Genomic DNA, 19182 nt, shown 5'->3' on the forward strand with positions numbered 1-19182 from the left:
TTTCGAAAAATATGCCGGAGAATTCCGGAAATAACCGAAGCAGTCGAGCGTGACAATGGCGCCGATGAGAGGAAGTTGATTTTCAGATTTGACGTAAAGCACCTGGGTCTTTTAAGATATATTTCTTTCCCACATTTTTGTATATTAGCGAGATAATCATGGAGACCAACACAAATACGTTTGATCTGTCTGGTAAGTAGATAATTTTGCATGTTTTATTGTTAAAAATGAGTAACACCTCTTGGTTTACAAACTGACAAAAGGGGAGGATTGTAGCCTATCTGAAAAAATGAGAAAATGAGTCCAAAGTGATTGAACTATAGGCTTACACCCTGCTTCAGAATGGTTTAAATCGTTCTTTGTTCATGCCCTTTGACTTATATCATTAATGTTCATCACCATCATAATTTTTATTCTTGAACACTGAACAATTTTAGAATCCTTGTAGTTGATAGTCAGATTGAAGTAAATAAGACATTCGATATAATTTAGGTACATGTAATATACCCATTTTTATAGGATGTACGCTTATAAACAAATATTTTTAAAAAGTGAGCAATCATGTACATGCAGGGATCTAAGAGGATGGGGGGGGGATCTGGAATACAAATTAACGTTACCATCCCTCCCCCCACTAAACAAATTACTCTCTGAGCGGTAACCCCCCTGGAAAAATATTTTTGATCTCCACATAAGGTATGATAAAATGATTTTAGCATATATCAATAAAACACCATTTGTACGGTGGTTTAAGAGGAGCACTTTAACCCTATATATTGGGTTGGTCAGTGTCATAGTAGGTGTTTGGACTATAAAAACACTGGTTGTTTGTGACTTCAAGCATGAGTGTAAATGGTGTCATAAAATGTGTAGGAAACTATTTTACAGGGATGTACAATAAAAGGTTTTAATGTGTCCCTTTGTTTACCTAATCCTATTTATGTTTTTGGATATGATAACTTGAATAATCATGAAATGAAGAGGCCAATATAGTGCAAGACAAAATCTAAAATGCTGGAAGAAGAAAATGAATGATAGTAATTATATACATGTATATTTTTTTATGAATATTTTATCATTTATATGTGGACTGGTTTGCTCACTGATCTTATTCCACTTGTGTCTGTCCAGAATGACTGATAAATAAAAGCGGAGTCTGGTTGTTAACCATACAGCATTGTTTGTTATAAATTATATTTGCACAACACAAAAATTATCTGAGTCCTTGAAGATATTAATCAAAACATTGTTGCATGTGTCCATATAAAATTATACATGCATGTATTTGTAAATTCATGACTTTCTAGAACAATTCATGACATAGTAATTAATAAAAAAAAATTATTTCAAACTGACATTCTATGTAAGGGTATAAAGAATGTAATTTTAGCATAGCAAAGGAAGAATGTGAAAAAAAAAATTCAAATTAATTGATAAACTTTTAATTAAATTTGCCGTTTCCTTGAAATGATCTCTGCAACATTCCCTTAAAAAAATTTTCCTTCTGTCATCAGGATGTAACAGGGACATTGATTATAATAATAAAATTCATACATTTTTGAGATTTTATGAAGCAAAACAGGTACTTATGAAATTGAAGGTAATTTATATAATTATACAGTTTATTTAATTGAAACCAATCAAACCATTTTACAGCGTGTATATAACATACATTTAAAACATATTTATAAATAGAAATAACTACTATTAAAAGGTAACAAACAGGACGATTTTCGATGAATTGTTTTGTTCTTAATACCGATATACCTATTTAAAAAAAAACAAAAAAAAACAGTAGTTACGGGTGATTGGGATTTATCATGATTTATGTACCTGGTACATGTATTATCAAATTAGGGAGGTATTATGAATTTTATAGTAAATTGGTTATTGATTTATTGTGAATTTTCTTTACATCGCTCACTTTAAAAAACTGCTGTTGATTTATGAAGCTTCTGAATGGGTGCCGGCTGCTATATTATGAATGCTTTTCATGTGCCGGTATATTGACTAGTTTTACTTTATAAGTTTATGGAAACTATATGAAAAGAAAGGACTATATGCAGAGTGATATGCAGTATTATGCAATTTTAAAGAATTTAAATTTAAAAAATTCAAGTTTTGTAAAAAGCTTTAAAAATGAGGTAGAAGATAGTTGAAATCATATTGAAAATAAGTGTGTAAAAGGTCATCAGCACAGTGACGTCATAATGTAGAAATGACATTGTGAAGATTGTCTTATTTTAATAAATGGATTTTTGGTAGCAAAATATGGGTGTTTTCCGATGGTTTTTTGATTGAAAAACATTGAGCGCAGGCTTGCCCAAGTGCCATTTTTAAGTATGATGTGTATATTTATAAGAACAAAAACATATGTAAAAATTGTACTTGAAAAGACCTGCACTTTAAACATCTAATGCAAAATACATGAATAAAGGAAAAATAACAATACGTGTATTTTCATTCGTTTGCAAAATTGTGGGAATTAGCTCATTTAGTTGACATCATAGATAAATAGCTAATGGATGGATAATGATGACTAATATCAAGATTAAAGTGATACGGCATTTGATTTTTTTTATACAACACTGTTTCAAAAATTAGTTAAAATTGGGGGCAGATATTTGACCATACCAAATATAGTCCTTTCCTGTTAAGTCCATGTCAGCTGTAAAGGTTAAACTTACTGCAAACAAAGTTAATGGAGATAACTGTTAAGGTGGAATAACACATCGTCACAAAATGGCTGACCTCTCATCGAAACGACATTGCATTTTATTAAAATTATTTTATCGAATGCAACATGTAACTTACAGTTGCTGCATAGCCAAGTGGATAACGTGTCAGGCTTGTGATCCGTACATCCCAAGTTCGAATCCCACAGGGACTTTTGCTATTACTTATTGTATTGAATTTTTAGATATTAGTTTTTTAATCCCCAAACTGCAAATTTTTTGCTTATTAGACATTTGTACAGTTTGTTTATTATCATATCTTTCATAATTGAATAATTTACTGTTAATTTGAGTGATTTTTTCCAGGTGTGTTATTCCACCTAAGTCCTTAAGATTTATATCACCATATGTGAAGAAATCAAAGAAGAAAAGTTTTATTTTGAAAATTGTCACCCAGCTTTATTTACAGTTGCCAGAATACAAAATATATCATGAATATATGTACTCGAATTTAATTTCCTGAGATCTAAAGGATTGTTAAATCCTTAGATATTTGACCAGGAACAAAAATGAATAAAAATATATATTAAAAAAGGTAGTCAAACAAAGTGCACATTTTTAATCATGCAAAAAATCAGCATTTTCATATATAGTTTAAAACAGAACTTAAATCAGACACTTTATTAAATAGGCCTTTATTGTCATGGCAGGTTATAGCATTTAGAATTTTTTTTAATATTATAGTTTAACAAATACTCTGGCAGCTGTAACAATATTTATTTTAACACTAACTTTAAAGTTAAGAGAGGTGTGTTTTAAAAATATATCTTGTCAAGTTTTTAATAGTTAAAAGAAGCCTCAAGAATTAAAAAAGTTTAATATCTTATTAATATACATGTAGTATATACATACATGAGTAAACGCATGTACGGATCGATATAACAGTGTATAAAAACAAATAAGACCATGTAATAGGTTTACTTCTCAGTAGCAAACAGATATAATCTTAAATTAATCATAAATGTTGTGTGTGTTTATAAATAGCTTTTGTATTCAAAATAACTTTTATATAGGAATGGACTGCAGACCCACATGGAGAACTTAAGCTTAAATTGAATAAGAAATTCTGTCAGTAGCTGGGAACAATTCACAGGGGATTTGATTAGGGGGAGCAGAAACTCATAATATCACTGATAAAGATTGTAAGCCTCTTGTTTTGATGAATTCAACATATGCTAGGTTTCTCATGGATTGTTGAGGAAAACTTTGGGGGTTCATATATATGCCTGGCAGTTTTATTCTATCCACTCGGTGCAGAGTTTTTCCATGTCGCTTCTCAGTGCTCATTCCCCTAGCTGTCAGAAGAAACTGTGAAAAAGTGTTAGATTTCTAATAGATGAGGGAAGACTTCACATATCTAAGATATATGTACCCCACATTTGCAGATAATTAATGGAGATTTCCTTCTAAGAAATTTATCACTGGAGCATAGTAGTGGTTCTAGCATTACATACGAAAATTAATGTATTTTCTGGGGTGCAATTTTCCTTATGACACCATATACATTGGATTAGCAATTTGTATTAGACATGCATCCCCTACTAGGAATTGAGTGGCAGACTTCATTAGAACTCTGATCAAGAAAGGGGGGAGGAAAACATCCAGTTTGTGTTTTGCGCGTGTTGGATACATGTGTTGATCATTGTTTGTGAGAGGGTTTGATGTTGGTGTGGAGTCTGTAGGAGGCTGGATGTTATAGGCCCTGATCCCCCCCTGGTCAGTGGAACCATGCAATTACCTCTAATTCTTCCTGGATGTTTGTTATTACAGATCTGACACTTGAAGAACAACAGCTTCTGGAAAGCATTCGAGAGAGGAAACAAAAGCTCATAAAAGAAATTCAGGTAGGTTTATAATTATTGCTTCAGTATTTTCTTTTACTATTGCTTTAAAACATCTGTAAGTTGTGGAGTATGCTCTTCTGTTTTTGTTTTCATTTATGTTTAACTTATCAAACTCATAGATAAAAATTGCATTGGAAAAACAATTTTGAAAAATATATATAGCAGTTAATTTTTTTTTAATCTATCATTGTACCATGTTTAATTTACAGTTCTATCTTTTATTTTGGCCCCCTCCCCCTTCAATTATATTGGATTAAAAATCATCTTTAAGTACCAGGGTACATTGTTAGGTTAATTGTTAATAATGTGCTTTATTTTGTAAATCTAGATTTTAGATTTATCATTTTTGTGATAAATATTGATTGAATAAATATTTTTAAATGGTTACTACTATAGGAAGTATGGAATTGTTGTCTCCTTTTTTTCTGTAATTGAATTTGCAAAATTTTATGAAATTCATCAGTTTGTGGTTTGAAGTGGCGACTACCAATCAGCACAATGCTTTGTGCTCTTCTCTGTGCTGGTTCAGCAGCTCTGCGGCTTTTTAAGATAATTAAAACAGATTAGAATAAATGGTGTGTGCGAGATTTTGAAGCGCCAGTATGCTGATTACGGTGGCTACAGAAGCTGACAGGCAATTCAATGAGACAAGGTCCAGATTAACCACAAGGTCACAGTGGCGGTGCTATTCTCAGATTCCTGACAAACAGAAGTTAATGATCCTAAAAAGAAAACAACCTGTCTTAAATTAGAAAAAGTACATTAAAGTTTAGGAGGTGTTTTTTGGGGGTTTTTTTTTCAGGTTTTGTTCGTGTGGGGGGTTTTTGAATGGTTTAGTTTTTGCTGATGTCTATAAAAAAAATTTATAAACATCTACCGGTAAATAACAACACCTTATTTTTGGAGGGGGGGGGGGGTTGGGTTGGAGGTTAATTAATAGCTCTTTCTTAGGAGTCATTATTGAAAAAAATTGATATTTTTTTGTTAGTCTTCAGACAAATTGAGAAAAAAATAGATTAATATTGTTCATATACATGATATTTGAATGCCAGGCCATATTTCACTTCCAATGTTTTAGCACTTTTGACTAGAATTTATAGAGATGGTAAACAAATTTCAAAGAAGAAAAATTAATTACTCATCGAAAGACTTGAAGATGCATGATGTATAATAACATGTGACTCATCTTGATGAAAAGAGACTTTTTCCTGCAATTAGAGATACAATTAGGTTTTTCCCCCGCTTGGGTCTCTTTCAGTGCCCACTGTGTTGTTGACATGCATGATGGTGCACAGGGCGAAGAATCGGAGTTATGGGTCAATAAGATTCGTCATCTCGTCCATTGTTTTGGGGTCACATCAGTATTGACAGTTAATTGCCTGATCCGTTAATCACACGGCTAGGCTAGCTGTTATAGTTTCACCAATAACCATTCTATCTGGGAATTAGACTCTCTTTTTTAATGTGGAGAGATTATTTCCTGATCAATGCTGTGATAGTGAACATTACACTTATTTGATTTCCTATGTTAGTCTCTATTGATGGGATTCTGAGGGGACGAGAGTTGTCATAAGAATGCGAATGTCGTAGGATGTGCACTTACTTGTGAATTAATTGTTTTATTTTGTTCAACTATATATTATATAGATGATGAAACAGATTTGAAGGATTTGTGATTTTGCTTTTAAATAATGTCTTAAATTTTGTTAAAACATGTACGTTGTCATTTCAAATTGATATTTGATATATCATGACTATGATGGGAAACTGTGTCATGGATTTTATGGACTGAGGAAAGTAGTTGAAATATATTAAACAAAAAAAGTGATGTCTTTCATCAACAATGTGAACATTGAAAAGCAGAAAATGTGAAAACAGGTTTATATATTCAATTTCCAAAAATGATGCTTATGGACTCTGGTGTGGTTTGTGATGGGACTCTGTTACACTGGGGGAATTTACTCAAGGTATACACACACAGTAAAACATGCAAACCTAGAATGTCTGGAATTCTTTTTTCGTTTGGAAACAGTCAATTTAAGATATGTTTTATCTTTATGTTAATTTTACTCCTCAATATAAGATTAGCGGTGAGACATTTATGGTCACCCAAAATGCTTGGCTAGAAACCGTGTATTGTTTGAATTAGAGATCATTCCTGATAGAATTAACTTAGAAAAGTGAGAAAGAAAGAAACAGGATAGCTTTTATTTTTACAGGGAATAATTAACACAAAGAAGAGAAGAATTTTAGTAATTTGAAATAGAATAAAAACAACTCAAGCTGATAGGAAATGAAGACTTTGAATAATAGGATATGTAATGATCTGTAAAGTGTAAAGATAATGTATAACACTACAAAGTTAAAAATGTTATGTATGTGATTCTTTTCATGTGGAGGGGGGTATTGATAGTTATTTTAATGGATGAATTTTGTGTTTTGTTCTATCAGTAATTGTTTATATATAACATTTGAAATATTAGTTTCATTTTTTTTTATAATCATTTTTTATTTATTATTTGCAGGAACTTAAAGATGAAATAGCAGAAGTCTCCAATGAAATGGAGACCATTGAGGTCTCAGATGAAAGGTAAATATCCTAATGTCAGAGAGAGAGAGAGAGAGAGAGAGAGAGAGAGAGAGAGAGAGAGAGAGAGAGAGAGAGAGAGAGAGATCTAAATATATCTAAGCCCCAAAATTTCTAATCAAGGGACAAGGGACTCGAAGAATAAAAGAGTCTTTTGTTTAAGAACTATGACAGTTTAATCTTTGCTTGAAATCTCATTGTATGCGAGCACAAATGCTTTCTGTTTCTGATTTAAAACACTATGGAATCGCACAAAGATGTGATACTCAAGGTTGCATTGCTTGATTGTAATCAAACAATGACATCATCCGCACCATCTGTCTACTACACAGGGAAAGCTGACATGCCATGTTTGCAGAGTTCCTGCTCTCAAACAAACTCACTATTAGACAAGATTCATTTGTATTGTGTATTGTAACTGGAAATGGCTAATGCATTAAGATTAATATAAATTGCCCACTGTAGTATCCATGATACATTCTTTGGACCTAGATGATAAAAGATGATAAAAAGGATCAGAATAGTTACTTATGGTTCTAATATTTTCTTTTCTTTTTTTTCATTTTTAGCAAAAACAATCCGAAGAATAAGCAAATGTCCATTGGGAAGAAGAAATTCAATATGGATCCAAAGAAGGTAAAGACAGAAAGAAATTTTGGAATAAAAATGAAATGACTCTGCTACATGCTGTTTTCCCAACCAAATTTCTTTCACCACCCCCCACCCCCCTATTTTTCCCCTTCATTCTCAGCTGGTCAGTTTTGAGTGTTTGATTACAGAGACCATCAGACTTTGTTTACATTTACAGTTTATGTTGGGACTTGTCAGAATTATGATTGTTTGTCAGAGTCCCTGTAAATAGTAAGCTGTGTACAGTAAACAGTGTCTTACTGTCTACATAAACAATAAACACACTGTTGATAAACAGGGGGTCTGACAAATGTTACAAAGGCAAGGGATTTTTTTAAAATTTGCATCAGATTTAGTTGCTTCTTTTTTTCAGCCTGATTCTAAGCAAGGATGAAACCAACCTGTATAGGATGTCAGTTTCAAGTAAAAAAAAATTACTACTGTAAAAATTGAACCAAAAAGTAAACTTCAATGAGATGCAATTTGATTAGTCCTTAAGGAATATTCATTTCAGACTGATGATTTCACCATAAGGATTACATGCCTTCTTGTTCAATCTTGAATGAACTGGCCAGTTGTTCTATAAATATGCATTAAAGATATGATACGTAATGATACTTAGTTAGGGTACTATAAACGTATTATATTTTGCGTGTACGATATTTGGTGTAAATAAGTTTTTGAACAAGTTTTCCTGAATGTGACTATTCTTATACATTTATGCATGGCATTTAGCGATGTACTTGATTTAGCAGAAGTATCGTTCCGCCAAAAGCGCTAAATAGAATACACAGCCAAATGTAGTACGTTTACAGTATTACCTTTTCGCCAGTAGTTAAAATGAATCTGAATGGTATTGATAAAAGTGAAGGTATAAATTATTGCAGTATAGACTTGATCTGGAACAAATTATTTCCTTGAACGTTCACTGCGGGTCAGTTGCTGATACTGTTCGATATGCTAATAAGGAAATGGGCTGTCTATTTCATCCAACACTTGAATTTCAGAGTAAATATAAATGTGAAGTTCTGACAAGGGTCAACTTTATTTTAAGGCATTTTAAAATTGTAATTATCTTTTTGAACCTCTGCCAGATAAATTATAGGCATGCGTAAGACTAACAGGGGCTACCCAAATGCAAAAACGGATATCAATGCTGTAACACAAAAAGAATTAATTATTTTGCTCAGCAAAATCTTGGTGAAATATCTCTAAGCAATAAATGTTTTCAAGAATTACAATATATTGTAACAAGAAACAGTTTTCCATTTCTTGAACCGTATTTAGGTATTGTGTTGATAGATCCACTCTTAAATATCATTACCAATCTGCTTCTTGTCTTGTTAAAACTCTTTTGCCAAGGAATCTCTCTCTCTCTCTCTCTCTCTCTCTCTCTCTCTCTCTCTCTCTCTCTCTCTCTCTCTCTCTCTCTCTTATTTATGTATTTATCATTTAGCTTACATTTAGCTTTATTGCATTTTTTAAACACAAGGAAGAAAGTACAATGTATAAAAGTAAGTAAGTTGTTTTTATTTGGATAATATATTAGGTAAAACATATACATATGTTAATTCACACCTTCCTGGTATGGTGTTTTAAACATTGGACATTATTTTTGCTTCCTACATATACATGTACTTGAAAATAGAAGTAAAAGATTGGGTTGTTTTTTAAAACCTGGATTACATAATGTTAATGCTCTTGCCTCAAGAGGACATCTCTTGGATTCAAAGGGCTCTTCTCAATGAGAATATATGTGGGAGAACACTTGAGTTGTGTATTTTCCACCATGAATGCAGACTCTAAGTCCTGCATCTGTTTATTTTACATTCATGTTCTTATTTTTTAAAGTATGTATTCTTAATATTGGAAAAATTTAGAGTTGCGTATCATTGACTAAATCTTAACTGTGAAAGTCCGAGTTTATTATACACATTTATATACCGGATACTAATACTTTATTATGAAAATTGTTTATATTTTCTTCACGACATTTAAAATGCCGTTCTGTCTATTACCTTTGTACCAGGATGCAGCCAGTAAATAAATTCATAACAGCATGTAAATGTTTGGGAACGCCCAGTATATACTGTCAGTCAAGTCAAGTTATTCAGTGAATTACAACCTTATGTTTACAGAGTTTTTTTTACGCAGTTACATTTTATGAGTACTACAAGAAAAATACTGTATACAGGTTCAATTTTCACCCCATGTTATTTTCACCCTTTTTCACTTGCAAACAGTTTTGCTCCTTCGCCCAGACAAATTGTGTTTAATGAGAGATAAATTGAGACAATGGAATTCGCCCTCAGACAACAAGGGTGAAAGGGGCGAAAATAAAACAGGGGCGAATATTTCCCTGTATACACTACACATTAATTCAAACCGTTATTACTTGAGAGCCCAAGTTCCCGATGTACAAAGTTGTGTTACCTAGAAAACAGTGTTTTGTAAAGTTCAAGTAGTTTATCAAATCTTTGCTATTTAGAGCAAAACTCAATTTGGACCACTTCATTATGATTAAAGTATCTATTAAAATGATAAAATGACAACTTGTTGAAATGTTCTTGTTATATATCTTGTAGGGCATTGAATACTTGATTGACCACCAGCTTCTTGTCAACGACCAAGAGGAGGTGGCCAAGTTCTTGTACCAGGGCGAGGGACTGAACAAGACGGCCATAGGGGACTATCTAGGGGAGAGGTATGCTATAAAATGTGAATTGTATTGTTGATTTTGCTTCTTGTCAGACAACCAGATAACCCCCCCCCCCCTCCCCTCCACACACACACACACAAACACACACACATGCACACAAGGAAAAATCAACCCTGAAACACAAGAGTTGACTTCAATGTCAAACATTAGACGCATGCTCTTTTATCCGTTACATGGTCACATGCTGCAAATTTGCAAATTTAACAAAATGTGCTCTACAGTACATTGTGTATTAAGCACATGCATATATAGAAGCAATGTAAACACAGAGCTCTAGTTGAGCCATGGTGATTACAAGGCAAGTCAGTTGGTGGCCAGGTGCACTGCTATAGCGGTCACAATAAAATACATATTAATGGTAAACCGAACACAGATCGGCCTCCATGACCTTTAACCTTCGGTAACTGTCACAATCTTCACAAAGGTGCGAGTGTATTGACAGAAACAGACTACGGCAATAAAATGTTGTGAGTCCCCATGCATACTTTAATTGACCACTGACATCAGGTATTGGTCACCTTGTCACTGACATGGACATGCATGACATCATTTGTTGACTCGATCATGCATGTTTACTGGTGTCCTGTAATGTGTGACTGGTTCAAACGACAGTGCAAACGATTGATTGATTGAGGAAGTAAAGAGTGATTTTTAAATTTTTTTTTTACCATAGTCTTTTGTTTGCAATTAGTCATGCCTTATTGCATGTATTCTGTTACATAAAATATGCACGTTTAATAGAACAAATATGAATTGAGGATAAAGACAACAAGATTATTGTCTGATTCTCATGTCTTCTTTGTGAACATAATAAGGAAATAATTCAGCAGTGCATTACACTTAAAATGTTATTTTGCATTTTACATATTTTATTTTCAAAAAAAAATCCCAGTCTGCTTAACAAATAGAAAGAGATTTTAAGATCAGAGAAAATTCAGATTCATATACAAGTTCTTGTCAACTTTTTGTATAGCGGTAGTAAAGAAAACCATACAAAATTTTAATTAGTTAATAGGATATTTTATCAATAATCAATTCAAATCAGGTACAACTTGAGCTGGTATTTTTTTCTTACAGGAATGACTTTAACATCGCTGTCCTGAAGTCATTTGTGAATCTGCACGAGTTCTCTGACATGATTTTGGTCCAGGCATTAAGGTAGGTTCATTGAGGTTGCTGTATACATGCAGACACAAAGAGTCAATTACTGTACCAGTACATAAACTAAACGAAGGCTTAGAAAAGCACAAAAAAAGACAGACTTGCATCATATCAAGACTTTATGCGAGATCTTTGCTTTGGATCTGGCAGAAACAATATAAAATAAAAAAAATTTAAAAAGGCATGGCAGTCTGATCATGAGTCAGATGTAATGATTTTATCACATGGAACTTACAACATGTGGAAGGATAGTTATCTTTTATGTTCCTCCATTCTGTCTGTGTTAGATAATACAGGGCAAGTGAAATGTTTTCAAGATAAGGTTAATTTTCATCTTGGTTGTTGTGAATAGATTAACACTGAATGCATACATTCCTGTACATTAGGCAATTAGCTGTACTGCTTTTGAATAGATAATGCAGGTATAAAAAATATGCTTTTTAAGGCTTTGACAGTAAGAAAAGATCCTCAGGGCCTCCCTTTGAACTACCCGTACCAAATTTTCTCTCTTGTATTGCATAGTAAAAATATTAAAAACTTCTTATATTAAAATAATCCATAGTAAGAATAAGGAATTGACTTTAAAGGATCAAATCTCATGTTTAAATTTTTCTTTGATATATTGCTATTTCATACTACATGTACCGATACTCTATTTGTTCACAATCTGAGGTATCTTGCTGTCTTTTTCCAGGCAGTTTTTATGGAGCTTCCGTTTGCCAGGAGAAGCTCAGAAGATAGACAGAATGATGGAATGCTTCGCCGAGAGATACTGCGAGCTCAACCCAGGAGTTTTTACCAGTACAGGTATTTTATCCATGCTTTTCTGCCTCAGAAACATTGAGAACTTTAAAGCTTACTTTGTTTCTGCTAAAGCTGCAACATGAAAGAGATCTTTGGACAGCTTGTTTCAGTTGGAAACATTAGTGTTTACTCTGCGATTTTATCATAGCTATAATCAAGTGAGTGAATTCGCTGACAGTTGGCAATGACATTTTATATCGAAATGCAACAAATTAATGAGTTCTTTGTTGCATAAAATTTGTTTGATGTTTTAATTGCTGATTCATAACATCTACATAGATCCGATTACCTTCTGTTTTGTTGCAGACACCTGTTACGTGTTGTCGTTTGCCATCATCATGTTGAACACTAGTCTCCACAACCCCAGTGTGAAGGATAAGCCCACTGTGGAGAGGTTCATATCCATGAACCGCGGGATCAACGACGGTGGTGACCTGCCACCTGAACTTCTAACGGTGAGTCACCTCCTACGCCTTATTAGTTTTTTTCAACTTTTTAGTTGGAGGAGGTGGGTGTCTATCGGCCATGCTTGTGATGTAAGAACTGTTTCTTGAATTGAGAGAGAGCAGGGAGAGAGTATGTAAATCAGAAACACACTTTTATAGTTAGTGTTAATGGATTTGATTGGATTATGGATTGGACTGTCTTCCATAGATATCTTGTATTTCTATTTTTATACATGAAGATGTTTAACTTTGGGGTTTCAAAATCTTCAGCTTGTTATAACTTGGAATTGATTGCTGAAAGGTTTATTTCCAAAGTAATAAGAATTATTATGATAAAATTTGAAAGGTTTTATAAACTTTTTGGGGGGAAGACTTAAATTTATGTGTTTTATCATCTGGTGTGTATGTCAATTAGGTATAAGAAATGTTTAATACTATGAATGTCTATAATTTGTAGAGTTTGTACGATAGCATTAAGAAGGAGCCATTCAAGATTCCTGAGGATGACGGCAATGACTTGATGCACACATTCTTCAACCCAGACAAAGAGGGCTGGCTGTGTAAACAAGGTATAATTCTCCCTTCCTTTAAAAAGGGGTCAGGGTCACTCTTAGGATTCTGGGAAGAGTCACATGGCTCTTATTTTCAGGCCTCTCTTAGACTTTTACCCTAATGAACCTTTCAATTGCATGTTAGAATGATGAATATATATATATTATACTAATAAAAATCAAATTAAAAGCTCAATTCTTGCATTGAAAGTTAGAAAAGAAACTTCAAGATATGTCTGTGCCTGCTAAAAGTATATTATAACTGAATCGTTCTTATACCATTGAAAATGTATCGGTTCATTTTTTGGTTCTTTTTTATTCTTTGTACATGTATGAAATTTTTGTGGTTAACAATGTCTCCAGGATAAAGTCTTCCGTTTGTTATATGGACTCACTGTGATGTGTTTGTGTATATCTCTTTTACCCCGTTTACTTGCACAGGGGCCAAAAAACTCAGTAAGTTTGGTGTATTCTGCCATGTTCATGTTGACTCTTTGTTTTATATTTCATATCAAAAAGACATTCTTTCCTGGTCAAATGTGGCAAAAGCTTTTTGGTGCTTGGAAATTTTTTTTTTTATGTATGTATATATACTTATATACACACACACACACCTTGGGGTGAACTACGTAGATGAGATGAAATTTGGCTTCTGAAATTTGGAAAGATGGGGGAATTGAGTGTTTTGTAGATATTTTTGATAGTGTTTAGAAAATCATGTTTAGAGTAAAATAAATAGCATGGAGAAACTATTTCTAGGTGGTAGAAATTCCTGTTGATTTCTTTTGCTCCAAATTCATGGTGCCTTTGACCAGTTGTTGCACAAAGTAACTCCATTCGAAGCATGTGTATTCCTGCTAATCAGCATTAACAGATCATTCCGCAGTACTAGTGATATCAAAAATATCTATAACTGATAAAATCTGATAAAATATGTCTAAACTTGTACATGATTTTAAATAACTAGTCTAATGAGGGAAAGGGGGATATTAAACTATTAGCATAATGTAATTTGCTACCGCCTTAATATTGCTATATACTTTATAGAATAGTGCTGAGATTGACCCACAATGCAAGAAATTTACAGAACTTAATACTAGCTGATTCTGTAGATTTCCTAATCATGAACCTCTATATTAATGAATATACACGTATATCTATAATATTGAAATGTATTCAAGCCTTCTTACTTTGTAACCTTGGCATTACATTTGTATACACTTCAGTTATGGAGCTGTTATTATGATAAGCTTTATAAATATGATACTTGGGATAGGATGTAGTGTAACTGTTGAGTGCTATTAGTGATGGTGGTGGCAGAAAAAAAAATGTAGTACTGTAACATAAAAAATCATCACTAGATCTTAGAATATTCAGAGCATATCAAACAGATATGTAGAGTGAAGATTTTTTTTTAATATTTTAATTGTATATATATATATTTATATTCTATTTTATCCAAGCACCTAATGGTTTTGTCTTTAAATGTTGAGAGTGAATTGCTAGTAAAGCTATTGTGAACTTTGATAAATCTGTGTTTCACAAGAAAGAATGTCTCCATTGTTAATATTTTTCATTGAATGTGCATGGATTTTTCAATTTATAGTGGGTAAATATTTGTGAGTGATAACTTTATGTTTTGCTAATTATCCTGCATTACATCACATTCTTAATTTTTTAGAGAGAAAAAAATGTAGAGAGATGAAATCTGTTGTGCAATTAAAAAAAACAAACTTAGAAATGGAAGAGTTAGAGTACATGTAGATTTCTTATCAGTGGTATTTCTTACGTAGAGTACAGAAAATTTAGCATTCTTCTTTATGGAGAATTAAATGTTTATTAATACTTTCCAGGTGGAAGAATAAAGAATTGGAAGAGGAGGTGGTTCATCCTTAACGACAACTGCTTGTACTACTTCCAGTTCACAACGGTATGTAACATTGCACTTTAGATTTTTTCTGTGTTTTTTTTTTCCTGTAAAAACAGTTTAGATATAATTTTTGCTGAACAAATGGATGACTTGTACCGGTATTTAAGGTCAAGATCTAGTAAATGAAAGGTGCCTGCAGGTTTATGAAGTTCAAGATATAAATTCTTTTGATGATGCTTCATAGCAATATCTTTGTTTCATAGGGTGTACCGGGGCTTAAATTTTTGGTAAACACAATGAAAAATCATGTTTTAAACAACCATTTTCTATGAAATATGAAGGATAAAAGTAACAAATCTTGGAGTTTTGAACATTTTTGACTAACGAAAAATATGTAGATTGCCTACAGTCTCACCAAGAACGACATCAAACAAGCTCTTGGCCTCCTATTTAAAATGATGTCAAATTGAATATAGGTACCAGGATTACTTTTCCCGTGATAAAATATAGAATGTCAAAATATTGTTTTATTTTCTATATAATTCCTTCAAAGCCTTAAAATACGGGAAAAGATTCATCAAATCAATTATGACGTAATAAGGTTCTAGCACCAAAAAGACAGTCGGGAATCATTTACTAGATCTTGACCTTAAATTAAAAAATTAAAAGGTCGCCAGATTTACGGACATATCTTGTATGACAAGTACTGTGAAATTGTTTACATTGTGCTCTTTGGCGTGACTGGGGAGAGTAAAATTTTCTGCAGCTTTGTGAAAGCACAGTTTTATGAACTCTTGTTTCCTTGAATATTATGATTGTGTGTCATTATCATAAATTCATAATTCAGTGAAGATGTTTTGTTGGTGAGGGGTTTAATATTAAGCTATCATTCAGACATTGAATTTGATTTATTCCATTGTGTCCCGTGTCGTCTGTTTGTGTTTGATTGTAGGGGGTAAGTTTTTTTCTACACAAATTTCTGGTTTAAGTGTTAAGTATACCTCTTATTTATTGTTTTGTTTTGAAGTATGTCATATACATGTTGAACAAGGAAGTATTAGTACCATACACTAAAAAAATTTTATTTTTCAAAAATTGAAATGAATATTTGCGTACTGCTGCTCAGGTACTTGAGCCGTTGGCTTTTAAGCAAACTGAAGTACATGCATCTTGATAATGTTGGTCATCATAAAATGTATTTGAGGTTTTTTTTCATATGCCTTACACAAACATTTTTATATGGAAGGGCTTGAGTAATATGAATGCTTTAAATTCTTAACTGTTTTTGATTGAAACCAATTTTTAAAAACTTTCTAAATCTTGTAATTTGTTAATCCAAATGCTCCATAGGTCTGGGCCGGTGCTTTTGGTTTGGAATGAAGGTGCCTGTATTATCAGGGATACTCTGTATTTAAGAAATGATCTTTTACGCATTTTGTTTCTCTTGCAGGATAAGGAGCCCAAGGGGATCATTCCATTGGAGAATATCTCGATCCGAGAGGTTCCCGTTGACAAATCTAACAAGCCCTTCAGCTTCGAGCTGTTTGCCACGGGGCAAGACATTATTAAAGCGTGCAAGGTTGACAAGGAGGGGAAGGTTGTAGAGGGTAAGGAGAATTCACATGACGAGAAATTTCATTATGCAAAAAAAATTATTGGAAAATGTGTATTTTTTTTTGCAAGTTGTGCTTGGGTTAAATTTTGCTCAGTTTCAATTTGGCTCCATTCGCCTTCATTTAAAATTATGTTGATTAAGATACTGCTATTAGAAATAGAATGTGATTTCATTTTTCAGGCAAACACAATGTTTATCGAATGTCTGCATCCACAGCAGAAGAAAAGGAGGAATGGATAAGATGCATCAAGCAAAGTATAAGCGAGAATCCGTTTTACGACATGTTGGCAGCTAGAAGAAAGAAAGCGGCTCATGTCAAGTGAAGAGCCCATTTTCTCAGATAACTAAACAAAAAACAAAAAAAATCAAAACAAATAACAGGACCCCGCATAAGAGTTGTGAACTGACATATTTCTGTATGTACTGTTCAAAAGGACCTTCGTATAATCACTCCCCACCATTGTGTACATACAAACTGGACCATACTCAGATCTTGTGTTTTATTTGCATTACATGTATTTTTGTAAACTAGTAATATTTCGTTATCTTTCGCTTTAATTCTTCTAATGCTTGTAACTAAGAAAGGAAAAAAGAAATTGTATTCCATAGAAATTATTTAATCATAACATTGGTTAATCTTTTGCTTTAATCCTTTTAATGCTTTTGACTAAGAAGAGAAAAAAAGAGATCATTAAACCAAAAACATTTTCTCATTTTCTTTCAGTAAATATGTTTTCTTGTAAGTATTTTATTGGGGGGGGGGGTGATTTTTTCTCAATGTACATGTGTTTTTCCATGAAATTATTTTGAAATTGGATTTGTATTGGTTATTTTTTAACTGCTCTATACTTTTAAGCACAGTTGAAGTTATCCTGGGTATGCATATTTTTTTCTCACATATTTATTGAAATATTCAACCATAAACAATGCTCATATTGAGAAGCAACTTAAAATTACATGTATAACATCACTGAAATATTGATTGTGCCATGATGATATTTCTTTAATAGATGGGAGAAGTTATTATTTATGGGGGGGGGGGGGTGTTCTGAAGAAAAAAAAAGAAAATCCTTTTCAGAGTAAAAATCTTTTAGAGATAATTTAAATACATGTATTTATTCAGGTTAATTACCTTTTAATTAAAAGGTGTCTAATATTCCTGTGTTCAGTCAGGGTTGATACATGTATGTACATTTATCTTGATTTATTTGCCTTACAAATATAATGATATTAATCTGTGATATTTCTTATGTGAACTGGTCCTCTCGTTGGACAATGTACTAGTCATGTAATCACAGCATTACTCCGCTTTATAATGTAAATATTCAGTTTTGTTTTAATATTCATGAATTTTCATTGTCATTGAATGTATCTGTGTATTGGAAATAGAAATAATTGATTAATAAACAAGATTGAAAGTTATTTTTTTATACTTTTTTATACTTTTTATTGGGCCCTCGCTCTGCGAGTGCCCTATAGTGATCAGTCTGTTCATCCGTCTGTGTGTGTGAGATTGTTTGTCCAGAGCATGTCTTCTCTTAGCTTGGCCAAATCTGGGTCATACTTCACCCACAGTGTCTTTGGGTAAAGGATGTGCAGTGACCTTAACCATGTTTCTAGGTCTAAAGTTAAGGTCATAGCAGAATTATAAACAAAATCCTTCTCCAGGCCATAACTCTCCCCTTGATCCAATTTGGCTCATACTTCACTCACAGAGTGTCCAGGGTCAAAGGTTGTGCACTGACTTTTAATGAAGTTCGTAGGTCAAGGTCATATCGGACCATGCAAAAATTCTTTTTTCAGAGTATTTCCACTAATCCCTATTTGGCTCATTCTTCACAAACAGAGCTTTTGAATAAATGGTGTGTTGTGACCTTGAACCAAATTTCAAAGTTAAATGTGAAGGATATAGCATAATTTGTCAGGAGCATATTCTCTCTTCCTTTGCTGCAATCTAGCTTAAACTTCAACCACATGGTGCCTTTCATCACAGGGTATGCAGTAACCTTAAATGATGTTTGTAGGTCAAGGTCATATTGGATCACACAAAAATCCTTTTTAAGAGCATGCATATACATGTGTATACTCTCCACTTAGCCCTATTTGACTAATATTTTACTTGAACAGAGCTTTTTGGTTAATGGTGTTCTGTGACTTTGAACCAAGTTAATTTGAAGGTAATAGCAGTACTCTTCTTAGGCCTAAGAAAAAGATTGTGTG

The 19182-nt window shown here is 32.9% G+C and overlaps 1 protein-coding gene across 3 annotated transcripts; it reads left to right on the forward strand.

Annotated features, from left to right (window-relative positions):
• The first annotated feature begins 32 nt into the window (after positions 1-32).
• LOC105334621 (cytohesin-1) lies at positions 33-18384 on the forward strand. Of its 3 annotated transcripts, XM_011438141.4 has the most exons (13): positions 33-192; positions 4506-4579; positions 7105-7169; positions 7736-7802; positions 10382-10500; positions 11593-11673; positions 12371-12483; positions 12787-12935; positions 13384-13495; positions 13919-13933; positions 15331-15407; positions 16798-16954; positions 17143-18384. In XM_011438141.4, the coding sequence occupies exons 1-13, from the start codon at positions 159-161 to the stop codon at positions 17283-17285; spliced, it is 1206 nt and encodes a 401-aa protein (XP_011436443.2). In that variant the 5' UTR covers positions 33-158; the 3' UTR covers positions 17286-18384. The 3 variants fall into 3 exon arrangements, with proteins under 3 accessions (XP_011436443.2, XP_011436444.2, XP_011436445.1); XM_011438142.4 differs by lacking the exon at positions 13919-13933; XM_011438143.4 differs by lacking the exons at positions 33-192; positions 4506-4579 and adding an exon at positions 5824-6546.
• Positions 18385-19182: the final 798 nt, after the last annotated feature.

Source organism: Magallana gigas, chromosome 7 (assembly GCF_963853765.1).
Source record: "Magallana gigas chromosome 7, xbMagGiga1.1, whole genome shotgun sequence".
Lineage (NCBI taxonomy): Eukaryota > Metazoa > Mollusca > Bivalvia > Ostreida > Ostreidae > Magallana > Magallana gigas.

Bases quoted from the DNA above. Each gene is read 5' to 3' on its own strand.
- LOC105334621 (XM_011438141.4), top strand. From the start codon at position 159: ATGGAGACCAACACAAATACGTTTGATCTGTCTG. The intron at 4,580-7,104 runs GTAGGTTTATAA...TATTATTTGCAG, and splicing joins AGCTCATAAAAGAAATTCAG to GAACTTAAAGATGAAATAGC. The intron at 12,484-12,786 runs GTATTTTATCCA...GTTTTGTTGCAG, and splicing joins AGGAGTTTTTACCAGTACAG to ACACCTGTTACGTGTTGTCG.